Raw genomic sequence first — 25,270 nt, 5'->3', positions numbered from 1 at the left:
TGCAACTTTGCTGAATTCATGTATTAGCAGTTTTTTGATGGAGTTTCTCAGGTCATGACTTCCAGTACTGTACTGAACAACAGTGGTGAGAGTGGGCATCCCTATCATGTTCCTGACCTTAGGGGGAAAAGCCCTCAGTGGGGATTGAGGATGATATTAGCTGTGGGTCTTTCATATATGCCCTTTATGATGTTGAGATATATTCCTTCTATCCCTATTTTCTTGAGGGTTTTTATCAAGAAAGGATGCTGTATTTTGTCAAATGCCTTTTCCTCATCTGTTGAGAGGATCATATGATTGGTAATAAATAATCCTTTTAACATACAGCTGTATCCAGTTAGCTAGTATCTTGTTGAGAATTTTGGCATCCATGTTCATCAGGGATTTGGTCTGTAGTTCTCCTTTTTGGTGGGCTCTTTGTCTGTTGTAGGGATCAAAGTAATGCTGGCCTCATAGAGTAAGTTTGGAAGTTTTCCTTCCATTTATGTTTTTGAAACAGCTTCAGAAGAATAGATATTTGTTTTTCATTAAATGTTTGATAGAGGGGCACCTGGGTGGCTCAGTGAGTTAAGCCTCTGCCTTCAGCTTGGGTCATGATCCCAGGGTCCTGTCTGCTCAGCAGAGAGCCTGCTCCCTCTCCCCCCCGCCTCCCTCTCTGCCTACTTGTGATCTCTCTCTCTCTCTCTCTGTCAAATAAATAAATAAAATATTTTTTAAAAAATAAATGTTTGGCACAATTCCCCTGGGAACTATCTGGCCCTAGGCTCTTTTTGTTGGGAGATTTTTTATTACTGATTCAATTTCTTTGCTGGTTATGGGTCTGTTCAAATTTTCTCTTTCTTCCTGTTTCAGTTTTGGTAGTTTTTATGTTTCTAGGAATGCATTCATTTCTTCTACAGTGCCCAATTTGTTGGTATATAATTACTCATAATATTCTCTTATAATAGTTTGTATTTCTCCAGTGTTGGTTGTGATCATTTCATTTATTTGAGTCCTTTCTCTTTTTGATAAGTCTGGCTAGGGGTTTATCAATTTTGTTAATTCTTTGAAAGAACCAGCTCTTAGTTTCATTGATCTGTTCTATTGGTTTTTAAAATTTCTTTATCATTAATTTTTGTTTTAATTTTAATTATTTCTCTTATTTTGCAGGTTTTCAGCTTTATTAGCTGTTCTTTTTCCAGCTCCTTTTTTTTTTTTTTTTTTTTAGTTTATTTATTTGACAGACAGAAATCACAAATAGGCAGAGAGGCAGGCAGAGAGAGGGGGAGGCAGGCTCCCTGCTGAGCAGAGAGCCCGATGCGGGGCTCGATCCCAGGACCCTGAGATCATGACCTGAGCCGAAGGCAGAGGCTTTAACCCACTGAGCCACCCAGGCGCCCCTCCAGCTCCTTTAGGTATTAGGTATTATTTAACACTTCTCTGCTTCTTGAGTAAGGCTTGGATTACTATATACTTCCATTCTAGGACTGCCTTTGCTGCATCCCAAAGGTTTTGGACTGTTGTGTTTTCATTTTGACTTACATGTTTTTTTTTTTAATTTCTTCCTTAATTTCCTAATCAACCCAATTCATTCTTTAACCTCCATGTATCTGTGTTCTTTCCAAACTTTTTTATGTGTTTAACATCAAGTTCCATAGTGTTGTCATCTAAAAATATGCATGGTATGCTCTCAATCTTTTTGTACTTGTTGAGGCCTGATTTGTGACCCTGTATGTGATCCATACTGGAGAACGCTCCATGTGTGCTCAAAAAGAATGTATATTCTCCTGCTTTAGGATGAAATGTTCTGAATATATCTGTACTGAACATATCTGTTAAGTCTGTCTGGCCCAGTGTGTCATTCAAAGCCATTGTTTCCTTGTTGATTTTCTTTTTTTTTTTTTAAAGATTTTATTTATTTATTTGACAGAGAGAGATCACAGTAGGAGAGAGGAAGGGAAGAGATCACAGAGAGAGAGGAAGGGAAGCAGGCCCCCTGCTGAGCAGAGAGCCCGATGTGGGACTCGATCCCAGGACCCTGAGATCATAACCTGAGCCGAAGGCAGCGGCTTAACCCACTGAGCCACCCAGGCGCCCTCCTTGTTGATTTTCTGCTTAGATGGTCTTTCCATTGCTGTAAGTGGGGTGTTAAAGTCCCCTACTATTATTGTATTATTATCCATGAGTTTTTTTTATGTTTGTTATTAATTCACAATTTATACATTTGGCTGCTCTTACATTGGGAATATAAATGCTTATAATTGTTAGTTCTTATTGGATAGAACTTTTTTTGATACAGTGTCCTTCTTCACCTCTTATTACCCCTTTTGGTTTAAAATATAGTTTGTCTGATATATGTATCACTACTCTAGCTTTCTTTTGATGTCAATTAGTGTGATAGATGTTTTTCCACACCCTCACTTTCAATCTGGTAGTGTCTTTGGGTCTAAAATGAGTTTCTTGTCAGCAGCATATCAATGGGTCTTTTTTTTTTTTTTTAAATCCATTCTGATACCCTATGTCTTTTGATTGAAGCATTTAGTCCACTTACATTCCAAGTAATTATTGAAGGATATGAATTTAATGCCATTGTATTATTGGTAAAATCACTATTCCTGTATATTTTCTCTTTCTAATCTTTGTTGCTTTTAGTCTTTTCCTCTCAAAGCGTCCCCTTTAATATTTCTTACAGGGCTTGTTTAGTATTCACAAACTCCTTTAGTTTTTGACTGTCTTGGAAACTCTTTGTCTCTCCTTCTATTCTAAATGACAGCCCTGCTGGATATAGTATTCTTGGTTGCATATTTTTCTTGTTTAGCGTTTTGACTGCATCCTGCCACTGTCTTGCAGTCTGCCAAGTTTCTGTGGACAGATCTGCTGCTAAACTTATGTAGCGACCCTTGTAGGTTAAGGATCTTTTGTCTCTAACTCCTTTCAGAACTCTCTTTGTATTTTGCAAGTTTCACCATGGTATGTCACATTTATTGCCAGCCAAAATCATTGAAACATCTTCTCTGCCCTTTACCCATTAAATGGTCTTATAAGTTATAAGATGGGGGTGCCTGGGAGGCTCAGTGGGTTAAGCCACTGCCTTCGGCTCGGGTCATGGTTTCAGGGTCCTGGGATCGAGTCCCGCATCGGGCTCTCTGCTCAGCAGGGAGCCTGCTTCCTCCTCTCTCTCTCTGCCTACTTGTGATCTCCCTCTGTCAAATAAATAAATAAAATATTTTTAAAAAATAAGTTATAAGATGTAGAATATGCTTGTGTAAATGCTTGGCCATTCTTCATATATAAATCCCTCATCACTGTAAATTTCTGTGTCCTGCTGTGCCCAGTTTTTTGAGCATACACTTTTGGCAATCTACTTCAACTTGCTTTTTGTAGGAATCTTCTATCATTGGGTCATACATTTCAACAAAAATTCCAGGAACAAACTGAACTGTCAGAGCAGACTTCCCATGCCTCCTAAACCAAGGGCCACTAGTTTGTACTCATGCATGATGCAGTCTTTTTAAATACTAATGGTCTACTCAGTGCCATTGAGGGTGCAGTGAGAAACATACTGTTATATACAGGGTAACCACCCTCTGATCCAGTTATCCCACCTCTGGGAATCTAGCCTCCCCTACCCCACCCAGGCCCGGGCCTCCTCTCTCCTCTCTGTGGTGGCTCCTACTCTGGCTCTGCACAGTGGTGGCGGCAGCAGCTGTACCTCCAGAACACACTCACCCACCTAGTATTTAATTTTTGCTTAATTTTCTTCTTATGTGCCAGTTCCTAACCAGGATACATTACATTAGCTCATTTATTTTGTTGCTCAGATTGTTTTGCCTTTGGCCATTGAGACCACTTGCAGTTGGCTTCTGTATCCCTTTGAAATACCTTTATCAGTTTGCTTTTTGAGCACTTTCTTACTTTCTGGCACAACAAGAATGTATGTATGTGTATGTGTAATATAATGGGAAATGAAATAATAGGAAATTTATATAACCTTTCAACATAGTTAGAAAAGCAAGATATGGTGAATTGTTGAATATTAGTACACAGCCATCAGCAGCTAGGGCTTTGTATCTTGGGTTGTTTTTAGTTCAGTTTGCTATTCATGTCTCACTTTTAGCTTGATTTAGAAGTTAACCAATGAATTTTTTTTTGTGACCTTGCATTTTGTAAATAAAATGAGAGAGTCAATGAATTTAGAATGACATACTTTTTACTTAAAGAGGAAACTGGGATACTTATTATATTATCAAAGGATTTTTCATTCAATAAGTATACATGTTAAGAGAGGCAAATTTATATGTTAAAAGAAGAAAACAACCTCTAATTTACTTTTGAACTAGAATAATCTGTAGATTTTAAGATACTGGGTCTATTTTTATAGATGATAAACCATCAGTATCACAAGTTTTAGGGAAGGAAAAAGACCTAAGAAGTAATACCATTTCTCAGTTCTCTAATTCTCAAAAGGCAATTTCCACAGGTAAACTGGCCAAATGGCATGGAAATGTGCAAATAGTTGAATGATCAGGAGGAGGTTGTAGTTCTCACGTTTCTGGTTCTCCCATGTGTAGTCACACTGGGAAAGATAATACTTTCTAACGTTGTTCCTTTACTTGTTCACATTTATCCTTTTGTTAAATAACAGGAAGCAATGCAAAAATGTATTGGACAACAGTTTATTTGTGAATATAAACCTGGCTGGTACATCCAGTATCATTCTTGATGAAATTTGGTGTGCCCAACAGTAAACACTTATTTAACTTTGTGAGACAAAAACAGAACCAAGTTTCTACAAATGAGAATAAAGAACCAACAGCAGTCCTAGGACATAAATGGAAGTTCTGCTTTTCATTTCATTTGCTCTTTCAGAACTACATCGTATGACATTAAAAGAATTGTTATAAGCAGAATGTCCCTATATTTAGTTAACAACAATCAAAACTCATTTATTTATTCATTTATGTATTGTGGGGGGGACATGGGAGAGGGGAAAAGGAGAATCTTAAGGAGACTTCACACCCACCGTGTGAGCCTGCCACAGGATCTCACAACCCTGAGATCATGATCTGAGCCGAAATTAAGAATTAGGATGCTCAACTAACTAAGCCACCCAAGCAGCCCTCAATCCTGTTTTAATACATAAATGACTTCTTTGAATATGTACTACTTAGACTATGTGTGTGTGAGGGAGTAGAGAGGAGAAAGTAGAAGTGAGGAATGACAAATCAAATCACATCAATAGGCTATACTATAAAAGAGGGCAGCTACGGATCTAAGACAAGTCTTATTGGATCCTAATATGGTAACAAAATGACCAGAAGAAGATGGGACAGCTAACTTAACCTCCCAAAGTTTTCAACCAGGCTGAACCTATTGGCAGATGCTAGATTATTAAAATGACTCATGAGCCTAGAAAGCTGAAGATAGTTTTCTCATTGAAAAAATAATGACATGTTGCTTAGGGTAAAGAGTAAAAAGGATGAGGTATCAGGCACACTAGTGAATAGTTAGTGAAATAAAATGGTTAAGTGTTTATATATCTTATTTTAGATGCATACAAGACTATTATTTCTCTTATCTCTCAGGAGATATACATTTAGTTACAATATTAAAAACAAAAAATTGAGCTTCTAAAAGAAAGCCAAATCCTATTAGATGCAGAATTACATGGAATCATCCATTTCTTATACAGATATTGACTTATGCTTTCCACCGTTATATCTGATAAATGACAACAAACATTTATTAAGCACATACCACACGTCAAGAAATCGGCCACGGACAAACAAAGATGACTAAAAAAAATACCTAAGCTCATAGTTCAGGGGTTACTAAAAAGAAAAAGAGGCGGGTCATAAAAGGAAAGGAGGGAAATCAGTATGAATGAAAAACCAGAATCTCACTGTAGGGAAAAGAGGACAGAGGATTAATGCTTTGGCAAAAGAAATAAAAGGGGATTCCTGGGCAATGTGAAGCTGAGCGTTGTTCAATCGCATCAGATTCTTAAGGCATCTGTAGATCCAGTTTTCCAGAGAAAACTAGGGCAATGACAAATGGGACAGCTAAAAGTAGGTCATAATTATAGCAAAGAAAACAATAGCCAGCATAAACCTGGCCATCGTTATTGTGGAAGTCATGGAATTTCTGCTTTCAATTACTCTAGTCATCATTGGCTTCCTGATACGATCTTCTGTGGTGAGAATAGCTTTTCGAGCTCCATCCCATTTTCCAGGGCCTTGAAGACGATAGTGGATTGGAGTGCAGGGCCCCCAAAATAGCTGTATTGCCAATTTGGGGTCCGTGAAGGCCAGAGATAGCAGATTGGGCCGGACGCCCACCAGATCAGCAAGCTCTTCCATGGTATCTACATAGTCTCCCTGAATAGTATGACGTTGGCTCTCCACATACCTGAAGCAGAGAAAACAAAAGTCATGGCCTAGCAACAATTCAATCAGTCAGTCAGTCAGTTATTCAATGCTTCTGAGTGCCTGTTACTGGCTCCATATTCAGTTAGGAGCTGTAGAAAACAGAAGAAAGACAAGACCTTGTCTCCAAACTTAAGGACCTTATATAATCTTCTGGAGGATATAAGATGCACATGAAGCAGAAAAGAATGTAAGACTTTTGGTATATTGTGTAGTTTTAGATTGCTAAGTAAAAATGTTAGAAAAGGGTAGTTAAAAGAGAGCAATAAGTCCTTGAAGGATGTGGAGGATATATCCCATAGCAAACAGCAAAGGGGTACAAGTCAAGGGAGCAGCAGAATGAAGGAATAAAGTAGGAATGGGTATAGAGTATGAGCATGGACTATCTATGGATGCTACCTAGAGTAGAAGAGGAATGTTGTGGAAAACAAGAATGGATAGAAAGAGGCAAATATACAGAGGACTCTAGTGTTATGAGAGAACTCACCACAAAAGTTCTCAAGTTTGGGATCTTCAGTTGTTTATGAGGGCAGTGGTAGTGGGGTCCACAGAGCAGGACTTCCCATGGCCAGTGCTAATTTGGAATACTGAATGGAGGGGGAGGATGACTTACCCCAGTAGAGGAAGCAGTCCTCCAAACAGAATCAGATGGAGTCATTACACTACGTGCAGATTTGAAGAGTTAGAACTTTTTAGGGAGAAAATGCGGTAACAGATACTTGTGAAAGGAGTGGGATTTAGAGAGCTACCTGGTAACTTTTTATTTCCGATAAGGAAAATAAAATACAGAAAGGAAGAGAAAAGCCAAGTCAAACTAATTGAGATTAGATGGGATAACTTGAGGAAACAAGAAGAAGAACAAAACAAGAACAAAAGCAAGAACAAGAAAAAATGAGAGAAAATAAATTTGAGGTGGTAGAATGGAATTCTAAAAGAACTAACAGATGTCAAATTGGAATTTATTGAAATGGGACCAGTATTATAGAAATGGGAGTAGACAGGAAAGAATTTAAGAGCTTCCCCTTAGGGATATTATGTTGGCTGAAGGGTCTGTAGCCATTCATTTATCCTATAGTAGTGAGTCAAGAGCTGAGTAATAATGAAGATTTCACAAAAGGGATTCACTACACCAGCTTTGTAGAGTTGTTGCAAGGATTAAATAAACTCGTGCATATAAAACACTTTGTGTACATAGATGTCCCTCAAAAAAGATTATTGGAAACTGCTCACAGTGAGAAGGTACTAGGCAAAAATAAGTCAAAGGAAAGAGAGGAGGAAAGTTGAAACAGTTTACAGCCAGTAAAGCAAGGAAGGAAAGCATTCTAAGAAGGAAGAGACATTTAGAAGCACCAAACTCAGGAGTGAGAAGAAAAATGAAGTTGGTCAATGATGACCTTCAAGAGAGCAGTTGCAGAATTAAGGAGGGAAGTTACAAGGCAGAAGGCTTAGGAGAAAGAAAAGGGTGAGAATTTAAGCATATATTTTAGAATACTTATTGTAGAAATTTGGCTGTGAAAGTTAGGAGGGAAATAGCAGAGTACCTTTGACTTTTGTACAATCATGTAGGATCTTACCATTAACTTCCACTTTATCCAAATGAAAATCATCCAGTGAATGAACTCAAGTTCTGAAATTCACATTGCTAAATTACCATATTCACCCGAGCTCTAAGGAACTAGCTGATGTTACCACATTCCCAAATCACAAAGACTATTTGTACCACTAGCTGCTGTGACCTGGGAGCGCTGTCACATGATGACAGCCAGTGAAGTAGCCTCATCTGATTTGTAAATCTACCTGCAGATTTGTAACTGGACCATACCTTCCTCCCATTAAGTCACTGATACTCTTTTGTCTGGCAGCTCCACTAGCATTTCAAGTAATTCTACCAAATTATACCTGATTTTCTCTCCATGTGCTTTTTCCTACTTGACTTTTCTTTTAGGTTTAATCACAGGATTTTAAATGCTTTTCTCTCCTTTTCGGTAAATATGCAAACCACTTGGTATTATTTCTCCATTTTATTGTCGCAAACTATTATTTCTTTTCCCTTCAAAATATAATCTAAATCCTTAACACAAGGAAGATTAAATATAATACAATAGGAACACACGGGTGGCACAGTTGGTTGAATGTCTGACTCTTGGTTTCAGCTCAGGTCGTGATCTCAGGGTCATGAGATCAAGCCCTGAGTTGGGCTCTACCTGCAGGGTGGAGTCTGCTTAAGATTCTCTCCCTCTCACTTTGCCCCTCTCTGCTGCATGCATTCCCTCATATAAATAAATCAATATTTTAAAAAATTAATAAATATAGTATAACATTACTCTAATTAAAAACCAAGTAGAAGAAGTAACTGCATCTCTCCTGGGAGAATTTCTTACCTTTTTGAAATTTCCTCTTGAGCCTTAGCTATTTCTGCATTCATTTCACTTTGTGAGGGCAATGTCTTTAGCCCTAAAGAGGAAAATCAAAATTTTAAGTATAAAATCACCCCATGGGGAATAATAATCCTATTAATAATCACTATGCCAGACAGAACTCAAAGAAATACAGGATAATTTTCTGTACCCAAGTAGGGTATACTTCACTAGATCTAGTGAATTATCCCATTATCCTTACAATATGACATTAACAACAGTAACTTACTGTATTCTACTTTTGGGAGATATTTCTCCTATTCTGCCTTCTAACCAATACCGTCCTCCTCCCTAACATCATCTTCCTGATTGGGAAATGAAATAATGGACATGAGGAAATAATTAATGGCCCCACAAGTATATGGAAAATAAAGGAGGAAGTTAAAGGGCAGGATGAAGAACACACCCACATTTGTACTCTTTGTAACAGACTTTGTACCACAGGGAGAGAAGGAAAACTAAATTTTTGATCCCATTTTATGCCCAAAGTCCTATAAAGGTAAGCTTTTCCCTATTCTGCTTGGATTCATCATAGTTTCAGAGGCAGCCCATTTCATCTTGAAATGGGAATAGCTGACCAAAAGAAAGAAAAAAAGGAAAAAGAAAAAACGTTGGCATGTTTGTTCCTAATGTTAAGCTGATTTTGTCCAACCCTCAAAGTTTCACTCCTTCGTTCTGGTTCAACCCTTTGAAGTGATACTGAGCATATCAGATCCTTCTGCCAGGGACATTCTTCAAACCTTTGAAGGGAACTCTCTTATCTGCCCTGAATTTTATCTTCTCTAGGTAAACCACTCTGGCTCCTTCAGTTGTACTTCAAATGTCACATTTTCAAATCCCTTAACCATTCTTGTCTCTCTCCTTTTCATGTACCCCAGTTTCACTTTTTAAAAAAATATTTTATTTATTTATTTGACAGACAGAGATCACAGGTAGGCAGAGAGGCAGGGAGAGAGAGAGGAAGGGAAGCAGGTTCACTACCAAGCCGAGAGCCCGATGCGATGTGGGGGCTCTATCCCAGGACCCTGGGATCACAACCCGAGCTGAAGCAGAGGCTTTAACCCACTGAGCCACCCAGGTGCCCCCCAGTTTCACTTTTAAAATGTGTCGTTGGGAAAAACAAAATAAACTATGTCTTTGAGTATGTACTGACCAGTTGAGACAAAAATTTAAGTTCTTAGAGAAAAACAATTGTAAGTTCTAGGACGTTAGAATTCTTTAATGCTGCTAGAGATAATTAAGCCTTTTAAAGAAGCCATATCATTTTCCTGACTCATATTGAGCCTCCCAAACCCTTAAGTTTTTTCTGATGATCTCCTAGCCAAAACTAAAAGAGGAGGAAAAGGGGGAAAGTCAGAATTTGAGAGGCTGGATCTTATATATTCTGGACTAGTCTTTAACCAGGTCTTAATTTTTGGCTGAAATCAAATCATGCCATTTCTATATATGCTTTTCGCTATAATGAAAGATTACATTCCTTTGCTTTACAAATGTGTATCAGTTGTCTAAAATCTAGATGAGTGGATTCTAGTCTGCAGTACCATTGGAATCAATGAAGGAACATATTCTTAGAGATCTTATGTCTGCCCCACTTAGATTTATAAAATAAATAGCACCAGGCAAAGCATACCCATTTTGGGAAAATTTCCCAGGAGATTCCAATGTACGTCTATAGTTATGTTATTCCTTTACATTCACTCAAAAATAATTTTTGAGCATGAATTTTAATGCCAGGCACTGTTATAGTCATACATACTGTTTAGTTATTTAAAAGCAAGAACATAAACGTAAGTAAACATACCATTAAGTAGTTAGGTAGCATGGTCACTTACCTTTAAATACTTGAGTGACCCAGCGTCCTTGCATCTCTGAAATGGGCATAATGGCACCCAAGGGCTGGATCAAGCCTATGATTGCAAGAGTAGGCTTTTCCAGGTTAGGAGGGAAGACCTTTTTATATAGGGATATCCTGTTTTTGACTACTTGGACAGAATCTTCAAGAAAAGGGAAGGCAAAAGTATAGCCTGTGGCAAAGATAACAGCATCAATGTTGTCCTCCCTGGAGCCATCTTCAAATATGGCAGCTGTTTCTGTGAATTCCGTCACATTTCCTTTCACCTTTACCAAGCCAGAGATTATACGATTTGGCAGATCATCATTCATTGTTGGATGTTGACTCAGAGGTCTGTAAGCAGTGATAAAGATCAGAAGAAGGAGAAATGAAAGAAAAAGAGGTATCAGTAATATGTTAGTAAAATTCTACTTTGATGAAGGTGGTTAAACAATATGCTAATGGTGTCCCTCTTGGTCTATCCATGAAATTTGGGAAAAGTCTAATGTATACCAGCTTGGCACAGATCAGGATCTCAGAACAGATGTTGGGGCCTGGATGTCAGTGAAAGAGAAGACAGGGGCACCTGGGTGGCTCAGTTGGTTAAGGATCTGTCTTTGGCTCAGGTCATGATCTCAGAGTCCTGGGATCAGGGCCTGCATCTGGCTCCCTGCTCAGTGGGGAGTCTGCTTCTCCCTCTAACCCTTCCCTGCTTGTGTGTCCCCTCTCTCTCTCTCATAAATAAATAAAACATATTTATTTATTTATTTATTTATTTATTTATTTATTTATTTATTTCATAGGTGCCACCTTATCCAACTGATCAAATTTAACATTAGTACAGGATAAACTCGTATCATGTGGATGCTGGTGTGATCCACCAAGAAGGTACAATATAACCTATGAGTATTTGTGGCAAAATGTTTAACCAGAATATAGTATAGGTGGAACAACTATGCAAGTCCAAACTTAGAGATTTTTCTATAAAACAATTGGCTCAATTCTTTTATAAAAGTCTATGTTGAAAAATGGTGAATTATTTCAGATGAAGAGAAATTAAACATTTAAATGCAATTAGCTAATACCTGAAAGGATCCTAGATTTAAAAATATAAGAGCCATAAATATTTTGGGGACAATTTAGGAAACCTGAATATCTGATATATTAGATAATGTATTTGATCAATTCTGAATTTCCTGTGTGGTCTCTGTTACGTTTGTGTGGGAGAATAGCCCATTTCTTAATATGTTGAAGAATGTAGGATAAGGTGTCCTAGTGACTGTGACTTACTCTGAAATGGTTCAGGAAAAAATATGTATATATGTATCTATGGATGGATGGATGCTCTCTATATGTGGGGATTTATCTGTCTTTAGAGAGGGAGAGAGAGAGAGGAAGCAAATACAGCAAACTGTTGATAGGTGAATCTAAGTGAAAGGTATTATGTGTACTCATTGTACTTACTATTTTGGAGTAAGTAAATCTGAACACTAAAGAAAATAAAGAGTTGGAAAAAAGCATTTAAAAATCAGCCTCTACGGTGCCTGGGTAGCTCAGTTGGTTAAGTGACTGCCTTTGGCGCCGGTCATGATCCTGGAGTCCCGGATGGAGTCCCGCATCAGGCTTCCCGCTCGGCGGGGAGTCTGCTTCTCCTTCTGACCCTTTCCTCTGTCACACTCTCTCTCTCTCATGTAAGTAAATAAATAAATAAATCTTAAAAAAAAAAAAAATCAGCCTCTAGAAATTCTTTTAGTCGACCTTCCTGTGTGAGGACTCCCATACTTCATACCCCCACAGCTCTCCATGCATTTATCATATTCTATTGCCTGTCTTCTCCTTAGAGTATTTAAGGTAAGATCCATTTCTCAAGTCTGACATTTATTTATTGTGTAACCTCATAGAAATTAGTTTCTCTAAGTGTCAGTTTTTATATCTGCAAACTAGCAATTTAAAAAAAAAAATAGTTCTAACCTATAGAGTTGTTGTGAGGATTAAATGAGATCATACACAGAACTCAGTTAGCAATGTGCTTGTCTTATAGTAAATCTTCAGAAAATTAAGGTGTTATTATTTGTATTAGTTACTATTAGGTCTTTAGTCTCTGTATTCTCGTGTGCAGTATAATGCTTGGCTCATAGCAGGTGCTCAATGTTTGTGGGATGAATGAATAATTTACTGCTATCTGCTATCATTTTATTGTTACTGGGTATCATGTAAAAAGAACCTATGTTTGAGGAAATGATAAAATGGTTAATGCCAAGGAGAATCACAGGCTGATGATTACAGATCAGTAGATCTTAGACTTCTATAAGGGGAAAGTAGAAATCTGATTTCAGATATGTGTATTTTCTTTTTCTTTCTTTTTTTTTTTTAAAGATTTTATTTATTTATTTGACAGAGAGAGAGACATCACAAGCAGGCAAAGAGAGAGGGGGAAGCAGACCTCCCCGCTGAGCAGAGAGCCCGATGCGGAGCTGGATCCCAGGACCCCGAGATCACAACTTGAGCCGAAGGCAGAGGCTCAACCCACTGAGCCACCCAGGTGCCCTAGATATGTGTATTTTCTTAATGTATGGGTAGAAGTAGCTCTACTGTTATCCCATGTGAAGTCCTTATTCTTGTGCATTGGCCATCACTGCTCTACTTACATTATGGCAACATACCTGTGTTTCGGCTTTAGGCCAAACATTTCGTGGTCAAACCTTTGGTTCAACTTTTTCTCCAAAACACTGTTTACTAATGATCGACCACAAATCTTCGAAAGAAAGTATTTATATCGAGAAGAAAATAACACATCAAAAGGATATCCAAAGTCTCCTACACGATTCAGGATCCAAGCCCCTCTCCTGGTACTGAGGAAAACCTGGGGCATGGGGAAAAATTGTTTGCTTTTGTCATTCTTTCCTCATAATCCTTTAATAGCTCTCTTCAAGATTAAGTTCAAACTAGTTTGTCTGTCTTTTTAGCCCCTGCATGGTCTTTTTTTATTTCCTGCAATTTTTCTTTTCAAACACTAAGTATACAATTAAATTAGTACATTCACTGACCAAGAATGTGTCTTTCTCTCAACCATGACTGCATTTCTGTTTAATGTCATTATGCCTGCTTGAAAAGCCACCTATCCTTTTAATTCTCCAAAGCCTATTTATTGTCAAGATCCAGATAAGTATGCCTCCTCCATAAGACATGACTGACCATTCTGCCTGACAGTTTTCTCTCTGTCCTTTGAACTTCTCTAGTACTTAACCTGTCCAACTCATTTCAAATCAAGGAGCAGTAGAACTGAAAGCAATTGGACATCATTTAATCTGAAACCCTCAGTCTCTTTTGCTTTGACATTATTTGCATATTACCAAAAACCCCTGTTATTATTTATATTGATATTAAACTTTTTACACTCTTATCTCTGTCTCTGCAAATGTGTTTCCTCCAGAGTGGGAGGTACAGTGTAGACATCTTTCAGTCTCCCCAACCCACCATTCAACCCAACATCCTTGTTGCTTCCATTTATTGAGAATTGTGACCTGTAAGTCACTGTGCTGGTCCTTTATCTATAGTCTTACTTAATCAGTACAACAACCTCTTGAAGTAGATATTATTGTCCCCATTTTATGGATGACAGCCATGGAGAAAATGAATAACTTGCTGAAATCGTACAGTTAGTAAGTGGCAGAGTTGACTTTCCAACCCAGATCTGATGACCCCCAGGCCTGTGCTTGAAGAAGTGTTGCACTGATTATTTTATGGAAAAACTGCAGATCACTAGTAGAACAACAGGAAGCTGGTCAGTCTTTATGTGTTCTCTGCAGGCTAAATTCCATGCTTGGAGCTGAGTTCTGACATTCAATTACCTGGTGAACGTATCACTTTCTCTACAAAACTCTCTGGAGATAGTTTCCATAATTGTAAGGTACATAAGTACCTGCTTTATAGTCTTTTGTCTGTAAACTCTCATATAAAAAGGTGTCCAGTCTACAGAGGGATAATAACATACTTCACTCATAGATTCTCACTGATGGTAACCTTACACGCTCTGATGATTAAGTACAGTTGAAAAAGCATGCATGGTCTTAGGAATCACACAGGTTTGTGCACAGTCTGTATAATTTTTGTTACATAAGTATGTGAGTAAATGCTCAGGGTCTCAATTAAAAGATTCCCTATGTATAAAGCAGTAACAATAATACATCACAAGGCTATTGTGAGAATTAAATAGTGGTTCTGCAAAGGGTGGGGCATATAGTAAACCCTCAATAAATGCCTAATGGCTATCGTCGTATTTCTCATTTCGGTTTCCCATCTATAGCTTGTTTTAAATTATTATTATTTTAATTTAATTTATTATACCAAAACTTCCTTGATAGGCTAAAATGTATAGGTCCATTAAACTTTTTGATCTACAAATTCTAATAAATACAATTTAATATGTAAAGCAAAAAGTTAGAACCCAGCAACTGAGTTTCTTTGACTTAGCATTAGAAGTGTGCTAGTGTCACCCCTGCCAGGCAGCCATGGTTGTGCCATGAGTTGTCCCCAGGCATTCTCAGACACAGCCATCTTATCTCCATCCACTCTGGATGCTTTGTTCTTTGGCAATCTATAGCTCTTCAGTGCATGGAAGGCCCAACTCCCTTATAACTGACCATTTGATATGCCAGCGCTATTAAAGAAGACTCATGCTTTGGGTCACCATCATATACCTTACATACTCTTTTATCATAATACCTATACACATTTTTAACCTTTTTTGTTTATATACCTATTTACTGATAAAGCTTTTTGAATTAATTTATGGGGTAACATATGAAATTACTTTTGTGGTGACAGATGGGGATAATACTGAGAAGTGTTACTGAATAGAATTCCTGGATAAAGGTCATTTAACAAAGGTGTGGCATTAAACTTCTATTTTAAAAAAATTTTAAACATACATGTGGAGAAACACAGCTTAAGTAAAGTTGCTGGAAAATGACCATTTACCTATTGCCAATAAAGTTATTCAATAAAGACATGAATAACAAGATATAAAATGACATGTCTTTTTCTAGGAATTTATAAAGAAGACATTTTCTTTCCAGCTCAAAATATATGATACAAAAAACAAAACAGCTCAGGTCTTTTTTAACACTGGAGTGCAAATTGGGACCCAAAAAAACAAAACAAAACAAAAAAACTCTAGGATGTAGAAATTGCTTTAGAGTGAATGTCATTCTGATACCTAACTGTATGCAAAGACTGGGGTGAATTTGCACATGCTACAGCATGGATGCTTTTCATACTGATATCCACATTATCTTTGGAAAGGTTAGACTGATTCTATTTTCCATTTGGGGAGTGAAGAGAAAAACTCCCCCACCATCCTATGAATCCAAAGCCTTCCACTAAACCAGCATGCTTTCCTTTATATGAGAGTGTGGCACTTCCACTAGCCTCAACAGGTGCCACACTCTGAATGCTGCACTCAACCAAGCTCCTCAAGCTCCTGCTTGGTCTTCAAAGTCAGAGGCATACTCAGAAGAGACAGCTGACTGGGATCATTGGGATTCTGTAGTGTGAAGTCAACTGAATGATGGGAATCTAACAGGGAATGTTGGCTCCATCATCTCATCGTCATAATGTTGCCAACCGAGGCAACGGAGCCAAGTCCTGCTTGCCACTGGCACTGATAGGCTGTGGGCAGAGGTATTCATACTCTTTGTTGGGTCTACATACAGCTTCCTTGATGCAGCAAAGAAAATAATTTACTAATTCAAACCTGCTTGGCTGTGTGGCAAATTTCCACAGCCAGGTCCCCTCCCGAATTCCCAATGCCAATTATAATGACTCTCTTTCCGGTGAAAATATCTGGATTCTTATAGTCTCGGCTGTGGAAGTACTGTCCTTTGAACTTCTCAATTCCTGCAAAAGAAGGGAAAATAATTATCGAATGAGGTTTATCTGCTATTATTCACTGAAACATTCATTTTGCTGGCAGTGTGTAGAGTTTAAGCACACATCTATATTCCCACTCTATTCAGCTACATGCTTGCCTTTCTATTTTTGCCTATATTCTCATAGTCTCATAGAAGAACCTTGTGACTTCCTTATCACAGATAGTATGCTTACCTCAGGATCTGTTTGTATTTTGGACTGGTAGATTCCCAAATCCAAACTGCTGCAGAATACCTTCCTCTTTAGTCTTTTCATCTTTAAATACCTACTTCCATTTCAATTGGAGCACATATGTTTTCTTATACTCTAGATTACACTAAAGTACTTTTTTTTTTTTTCCAAAATGAAAATCCAGGTCAAAAACTGTAATTAAATTCTTTAAGTTTTCATTTCTTCTTTAGAAACTCAATATTTGTTTGTTCCCTTGATTGCTGAAAAAGTCCTTATTCAACCTAATATGGATCAAGTCCCATGTTCCTTCTTTTGATCTTTAGAAAAACCAAGGTTATTGTGAAACCAAAGATAGAGCCCTCTAATTTTTCTCTAGGTTCCAAAACTAAGGTTATTTTTACCTCCCAAAGAGCACTAATCACAGTTGCCCCAACATCTTTCAGGGGAATATGTAGAATTAGGATAAGCCTTATCTCATCCTTAGGTGGGGATCACTCAGGCCACAACCCTCCTTTTCCTCAGAGATCAGGTCACAGGCACGGTTCAAGTGTTTCCTTCCTTGTAGGCTACTCACCAGGAAAGCTTTCCAAGGGTAAGTGAGCGTTGGTGTGATGGCCAGTGCAAACCATGACTCCATCAAAGACGTGTACCTCCTTTTTCCCTTCAGATTCTGTGACTACCTCCCATTGCCCTGAAGTGGAGAAATCAGGCCGCTTCTTCACACTGCACACAGTGGTCTGAAAAGAAAAGTGATAGCTACAGGAGACTAACCACAGCCAATACAGTGGACATCTTCCTCAACATGACTCTCTTTGCAGAGTGTTACACAAAGGCCTGATATCACATAAGAGAGCTCTTGCGGGATCTTTGATTTTCGTATACCACACATAGGAACTTTTCTGTCTGGGGCTGTGGTCAGAGTGAGAAAACTCCCACAAGGCAGGCTAAATAAAATAGTTGGCAGGTTAATGTTGCACTCTCCTCTGCTTCTAGAACAGTGCAAATCACTCATTCTCTTAGACCATGCCCTCAGATGTCCTGCGACACTTGAATAGAACTTGGGTGTCCCCTGTGCTTCTAAAGCACTCCATGCACTAAATGCCTATTCCTCCCCTGGCCCCCAGACATCCTGGGACCCTCTGATATCTTCTTATCCCAAGTCCTGTTCTCACTCTAGGCTTAAACTTGTGACTGAATCATAGGACTCTCTTTCTTAGAGTATAAAAACATCTCAGTGACTCATATTTTATATAAATGAATCTCTCTTTGGCTCCCATAAATGCCCATGTTACAAATAATTATTAAGAAAGAGACTGCAAGGGGTACTTGCGTGGCTCAGTGGGTTATGCCTCAGGTCATGATCTCAGGGTCCTGGGATCGAGCCCCCGTATCCCACTCTCTGCTCAGCAGGGAGCCTGCTTCCCCCACTCTGCCTGCCTCTGCCTGCTTGTGATCTCTGTCTGTCAAAAAAAAAAAAAAAAATCTTAAAAAAAAAAGAGGCTGCAGATGGGATAGCCAGTGGTATAATTTTTGGTTTAAAAAATGGGTTATTCTCATAAGTGACTCTTAATCTCACAAAACAAACTGAGGGTTGCTGGGGGGAAGGGGTTGGGGAGAAGTGGGTGGGGTTATGGACATTGGGGAGGGTATGTGCTATGGTGAGTGCTGTGAAGTGTGTGAACCTGGCGATCCACAGACCTGTACCCCTGGGGATAAAAATATATTATATGTTTATAAAAAAAAATTTTTTTTAAAGGGTTATTCTGGGGACACCTGGGTGGCTCAGTTGGTTAAGCAGCTGCCTTCAGCTCGGGTCATGATCCCAGCGTCCTGGGATTGAGTCCCACATCGGGCTTCTTGCTCGGCAGGGAGCCTGCTTCTCCCTCTGCCTCTGCCTGCCATTCTGTCTGCCTGTGCTCGCTCTCTCCCCCCTCTCTCTCTGATAAATAAATAAAATCTTTAAAAAAAAAAAAGGGGTTATTCTGTCCAGCCTAGGGAAACATTAAGAATGTATTGGGTGTGGTACATAAACAATGAATCTTGGAACACTGAAAAAATTTTTAAAAAAAGAAAAAAAGAATGTATTCCTATGTGGTTCTAGTGTCTCTGACCATAATGTCTTGGTAGACTCCTAGAGATACTACCTAGAGGTACTCAAGCCATCCTGCATTATTTAGAGTTCTTTTCTGTAAGGTTCTTGGTTTTACACAGGCTTGTGTCTCTGCATTGGTCATCCTTTTATTCCTTCTTCCTTTGGCAGATTCCTATTTACCTTTGAATATTTAGCTTACATATCTCCTCTAAGAAAACTTCCCTGATGCCTATTGTCTCATGCCCTAATGGGTTAAGTACCGTTCCTCTTAGCTAACAATATATAAATCTCTATGGGATTTATTACCCTGTTACTCTTTACTTTTATTAGTTAAATTTACAGAAATTTTTTTTCTTCTTTTTTTTACCTTCTTAATGAGGCTATGAAATCATTGATTTTTTTTTTGTCTTTGTATCTCCACTGATTATTATGGTAACAAATTTGTTTAATGTGTTTAACAAATGAAGGGAAGTCACTGAGCTATAAATGACTTATTTTGGGAGCTGTCACTGGATATTACCATTTTATTATCATTGTTAAATTGTTAAATTAAAAAAGTCATGATTTAGCAGACTAATTAAAAGGTAAAAGGGAGGGGCGCCTGAGTGGCTCAGTGGGTTAAAGCCTCTGCCTTCAGCTCAGGTCCTGATCTCAGGGTCCTGGGATCAAGCCCTGCATCAGGCTCTCTGCTCAGCGGAGAACCTGCTTCTTCTCCCACCACCACTCCCACCAACCCCCAGCCTGCCTCTCTGCCTAGTTGTGATCTCTGTCTATCAAATAAATACATAAAATCTTAAAAAAAAAAAAAAAAAGAAGAAGAAGAAGAAGAAGGTAGAAGGGAGGTGGGGGTGGGGAATTGGATGCTGGTGGTCAAGAGGTACAAAATTCCAGTTATAAGATAAATAAGTACTGGGGGTATAATAATGTATAATAGATGACTGTAGATAATACTGCCATATGGTATATTTGAAAGTTGGGTTTTTTTTTAAGATTTTATTTATTTATTTGATATACAGAGAGAGAAATCACAAGTAGACAGAGAGAGGGGGGAAGCTGGCTCCCCACCAAGCAGAGAGCCCGATGTGGGACACGACCTTAGGACCCCAAGACCATGACCTGAGCTGAAGGCAGAGGCTTAACCCACTGAGCCACCCAGGCACCCTATCTGAAAGTTGTTAAGAGAGTAGATCCTAGTAGTTCTCATCACAAGGGGTAAAAAAGGTAGAAGATTTAGGCTTTTTGCCAGCTGTCAGAAATATGTATTCTTCTATGGCCATGGTTAAAGATGATAGAAAAATCGGGTGCCTGGATGGCTCAGTCAGTTAAGCATCTGTCTTTGGCTCAGGTTGTGAGACCAGGGTCCTGGGGTTGAGTCCTAATTGGGGTCCTTCTCCATGGGGAGACTGCTTCTCCCTCTCTCTCTATTTCTCATGAACAAATGAAATAAAATCTTTGGAAAAAAAATGATAGAAAAATCATGGAAGACCTAACAGGAAAGAACCATTGAAGTGATCTAATATAATCATCATCTTTTACAAACAACAAAACAAGAGACATCAAAGTTGAGGAACTTACTTGTCTGAAGTCACAAATTGATTAGGGGTAAAGCAAAAACTAGAACTCAAGTTTTTGTTCCCCATTTCAGTGTTCTTCCTTCTACACCACAGTTAACTTCTTGGTTTCCTCAGTAATTTCCCAATAACTGCTTCATTAGGTTGTTTGTGATCACATAAAAATAATGCATTGGTGTCATGTGAAGAGCAGTGGGTATTGTATGCAACTGATAAATTGCTGAACACTACATCTGAGACTAAGGATATGTTGGCTAATTGAAATAAAATTTTTTAAAAAATGCATTGGCAAGTACATCAGAAAGTATAAAGGGGTTAAGCAGTAGCAGATAAGTTGTGGTGGACCCAGAGTTGTTTTGAGGTTTCCATACCTGTCAGTTCCCCTTTCTGACTGGGAAAACACTTCCCCTCATTTGTTTTATTGCAATCAAATAGTATGAAATGAAGGAATGAAAACATCCTGGCCAGTGGCTTCTAGGATCTGCAGCCAAAATATATAGAAAAAGGACCTTTCTATGGATGTATTTCAGGCACAGAGAAGACAAAAGACCACAGTCTTTGTCTGGATAGGATAGATATATGAGCATATTAAAGCATTCTTTACACATAAGCACTGATTAATGAAGCCACATTATTCATTTATTTGACAAACAACTTCAAACACAAAGACATCCACAAAATTCCCTACCTTAAATCGAATATACTTTAGAAGATCAAATTCTTTGGCATACATCCTGAAATACTCGAGGACTTGGGAGTTGTGCATGAAGTTAGGATAATGATCTGGGATAGGATAGTCACTGAAGCACATCATCTCCTTAGATGTGTTGATGATCACTGATTTGTAAATACTGGCCCTTCCTTCTTCGGGATTTTCCTGCATTAAATAAGAAACATTCATAGCAACTTGAGAATTAACTTCATGACTTTTTAAAAATCAAATCAAATAATAAAAAAAGATTTTATTTATTCATTTGACAGACAGAGATCACAAGTAGGCAGAGAGGCAGGCAGAGAGAGTGGTGGTGGGGGGTGAAGCCCCTGCTGAGCAGGGAGCCTGACATGGGGCTTGATTCCCAGGACCCTGGGATCACGACCTGAGGACCCTGGGATCACGAGCTGAGCCGAAGGCAGAGGCTTTAACCCACTTCATGATTTTTTAACAGTCAATAAATATTTGAAAAAGTTTTCTGAAAGAAATGCCAATTAAAAGACACACACAGGGGCACCTGGGTGGCTCAGTGGGTTAAAGCCTCTGCCTTCAGCTCAGGTCATGATCTCAGGGTCCTGGGATTGAGCCCCGCATCGGGCTCTCTGCTCCGCAGGGAGCCTGCTTCCTCCTCTCTCTCTCTCTTCTCTGCCTGCCTCTCTGTCTACTGGTGATCTCTGTCTGTCAAATAAATAAATAAAATCTTAAAAAAAAAAAAAAGACACACACCCCGCCCCCCCCACATCTCCCAGTATTTGTGCCCTTATGTGTAGTCTCTTCCCTTTTAATCTGAGTTGCCTTTGTGACTTGCTTTTGACCAAAAGTATCCAGTTGGGGAATGATACTGAATAGCTTCCAAGACAGTTCTAACTAGTCTTGCAGCTTCTGCCCTCTGTGTCTTAGAAAGCTCGATCTGGTAGGAGTCAGCAGATATGTAAAAAGTCCAGCTACCTTAGAGTAAGCCCAAGTCAGACATGTGAAGAGAATGTCTGGGATACAGAGATGTGTAGCCGGCCCCCAGAAATTTTATTTATGCCAGCTAAAGTTCTTAACATATGAACAAAGAGACCATAGCAGATACACAGTCTCAGCTGTCACCTAATTGCAATGACATGAGACTCCAAGTGAGAACTGTTTACTTGAATAATAGTCTTTTTTTTATTTTAATTTTATTTATTTATTTGACAGACAGAGATCACAAGTAGGCAGAGAGGCAGTACTTGAATAATAGTCTTAAAAATTTTTATATATTTCAAAGCCTAGGTGAGTTTCAAGGGTTGTTGTGCACTGGCAAGACTGTTCGCCAGGAAACACTCTACTAACTTCTATTCTGTCCAGCATATGTTCCCGTATTACCTCATTTTTACTCATTTAAAAGACTATTACTTGGTGTTAGCACAAACAGAAACTTAAGAAATGGGAACTTATGCTGGAGAGAGTGAAGTTAGTAGTGTTTTCTGGAGAGCAATATGACAAGTATATGAAAACCCTTGAATCTTACTTAGCTTTTTAAGAAATATTCAGCATAGTAGACAAAGTTATGTTAAATGATGTTAATGACTGCATCACTTACAGAAAAGAAATAAGCTAAGTACCTGTAATATAGTGACTTATATATCTCTCATATGCATTTGGTCTTTGTATATATTTTGCATATATATGTGGACTTGCCTACAGTTCCTGACTTCTAGCTCCCCAAACCCTTGGAATTTCCTAAGTGTTAAGAATGATAAATATGTCTTTTGTTGTGTTAATGAGGTAACTTTTGGAAACCACTTAAGGATAGGGGCTGATTGTCAAGGATAGGAGCCTGGGTGGCTCAAGTCAGTTAAGAATTCCACTCCTGATTTTGGCTCTGGGTTGTGAGATTGAGCCCCGCATTGGACTCCCTGCTGAGTGGGTAGTCTGAGATTCTTTCTCTCCCTCTCCTTCTGCCTCCCCCACCAACCACGAACGCTCTCTCTCTCTTAAGAAAAAAAAGGGGGGGGCACCTGGGTGGCTCAGTGGGTTAGGCCTCTGCCTTCTGCTCAGGTCATGATCTCAGGGTCCTTGGATCAAGTCCCACATTGGGCTCTCTGTTCAGCAGTGGGCCCTTCACCCGCTCTGTCTACTTGTGATCTCTCTCTCTCTGTCTAATAAATAAATAAAATCTTAAAAAAAAAGTTAAAAAGGAGCCAACCAAGTGATTACAGGGCTGGAAATTTCAGTCCCACCCCAAGTCCCACCACTGGCCTTTGGGGAGGGGAGAGGGGCTAGAAGTTGAATAAATTGTTGATGATCATGATTTAATGATGTCATCAACCGTGCCTACAATGAAGCTTCCATAAAAACCCAAAATCATGGGGTTTAGGGAACTTCCAGTTTGGTGAAGCTGAGGAGATGCAGGGAGAATAGAGTACTCAGAAAAACACAAAAGCTCTATGTCCTGTCCTCATAACTTGTCCTATGCACTTCTTCCATTTGGCTGTCTTGAGTTTTATCCTTTCATAGTAAACTGGTAACCTAGTGAGTAATGGGTTTCCTGAGTTCTGTGAGCCACTATAGCAAATTAATCAAAACCAAGGAGGGAGTCATGAAAACCTCTGATTTATAGCCAGTTGGTCAGAAGTATAAGTAAAAACCTGGATTTGTGACTGGTATCTGAAGTGGGGTACAAGTGGGTGGCCCTTTCACAACTTTAAAAGTACTTATTACTACATCTTCATTTGGAAAATTCCTATCTATCATTCAAGAGTCTCATCAAATGGTACTTCTTTGAAGAAGACTTTCCTGTTTTCCCCACAGAGTTAGATGTCCCATTCACCTCTAAGCTCTCAAAGGCAACTTAAACTTAACACTGTATTATTCTGCATATATATCTATGACTGTGACGTACCCGAGAATAGGATGTATATCAAGACAGTGCCTGATATATAGTAGATGTTCAATAAGTGCTTTGAAATGAATTAATGACTAAATTATGGAACATGAATTTGGAGACACCTAAGAGAGAGATCACAAGTAGGCAGAGAGGCAGGCAGAGAGAGAGGAAGGGAAGCAGGCTCCCGCCTGAGCAGAGAGCCCAATGTGGGACTTGATCCCAGGACCCTGAGATCATGACCTGAGCCAAAGGCAGTGGCTTAACCCACTGAGCCACCCAGGTGCCCTATAATATAACTTTTAGTAAAAAGAAAAAAAATTTTTAGTAAAAAAATTAATATTACAAAATTAGATTCACATTCTGACCACCAAATATATAAAATTATGTCTGCATGGGGCAATTATATATTACCTATATTTATCCATGTTTATATAATTATGCATGGTATAACATCTCCCCTGTCATATGGTTTTCTCTGAGTATATTTTATTTATTTTAAGTCAATAAAATGTGAAAATAGAAAAAACAAGTTGATTTATTAAGGAGGTAGTATTTTTTCTTTTGTTTTTGTTGAAATGTTGCTTATACAACACCCATTCATGATTTAAAAAAAAAAAAGAAACCTCAGCAAACTTAGAGAAAAATTTCAATTTGATTAAAAAATCTCGGGACGCCTAGGTGGCTCAGTTGGTTGGACGACTGCCTTCGGCTCAGGTCATGATCCTGGAGTCCCGGGATCGAGTCCCGCATCAGGCTCCCAGCTCCATGGGGAGTCTGCCTCTCTCTCTGACCTTCTCCTCGTTCATGCTCTCTCTCATGTAAATAAAAAATCTACAAAGTACCCACAGGTAACATCATAATTTAATGTGAGAAAATGGACAATTCACCCCTTAAAATTGGGAACAAGGCAAAGATGTCCTCTCTCATCATTCCTGGTCAACACTGTAATAGAATTCCTAGTTGATGTAATAAGACAAGAAAAAGAATAGTGGCTATATCAGACTGCATTTCCACCAACAATGCAAGGGAGTTCCCCTTTCTCCACATCCTCACCGATATCTGTTATTCCTTGTGTTGTTGATTTTGGCCATCACACCTGTTGTGTGTGAGCTGATACCTTATTGTAGTTTTGATCTGTATTTCCCTGATGATCAGTGATTTTGAGCATCTTTTCATGTGTCTTTTGGCCATGTGTAGGTCTTCTTTGGAAAAATGTCTATTCGTGTCTTCAGCCCACTTTTTAATTGGATTATTTGGTTTTTGGGTGTTGAGTTTGATACGTTC

The 25,270-nt window shown here is 38.7% G+C and overlaps 2 protein-coding genes across 4 annotated transcripts in view; one reads left to right on the top strand and one right to left on the bottom strand.

The window, feature by feature from the left end:
- Nucleotides 1-25,270, top strand: part of CHD1L (chromodomain helicase DNA binding protein 1 like) — a 143,956-nt gene that overhangs the window by 21,543 nt on the left and 97,143 nt on the right. The window lies entirely within an intron of this gene.
- Nucleotides 4,640-25,270, bottom strand: part of FMO5 (flavin containing dimethylaniline monoxygenase 5) — a 30,444-nt gene continuing 9,813 nt past the window's right edge. For 2 of the 3 annotated variants that reach the window (XM_032303330.1, XM_032303329.1), the window contains exons 3-9: nt 21,106-21,294; nt 17,329-17,491; nt 16,408-16,550; nt 13,316-13,515; nt 10,654-11,006; nt 8,786-8,858; nt 4,640-6,387 (exon numbers count right to left, since the gene is read on the bottom strand). In XM_032303330.1, the coding sequence (XP_032159221.1) occupies nt 6,042-6,387; nt 8,786-8,858; nt 10,654-11,006; nt 13,316-13,515; nt 16,408-16,550; nt 17,329-17,491; nt 21,106-21,294 (1,467 nt within the window). In that variant the 3' untranslated portion in view covers nt 4,640-6,041. The remainder of the gene's footprint in view (nt 6,388-8,785; nt 8,859-10,653; nt 11,007-13,315; nt 13,516-16,407; nt 16,551-17,328; nt 17,492-21,105; nt 21,295-25,270) is intronic. The other variant, XM_032303331.1, reaches the window with a different exon arrangement.

This window comes from Mustela erminea, chromosome 10 (genome assembly GCF_009829155.1).
Source record: "Mustela erminea isolate mMusErm1 chromosome 10, mMusErm1.Pri, whole genome shotgun sequence".
NCBI classification, from domain to species: Eukaryota; Metazoa; Chordata; class Mammalia; order Carnivora; family Mustelidae; genus Mustela; species Mustela erminea.
The sequence above is the reverse complement of the archived record's forward strand: the minus strand, read 5'-3'. Positions and strand labels throughout refer to the sequence as shown.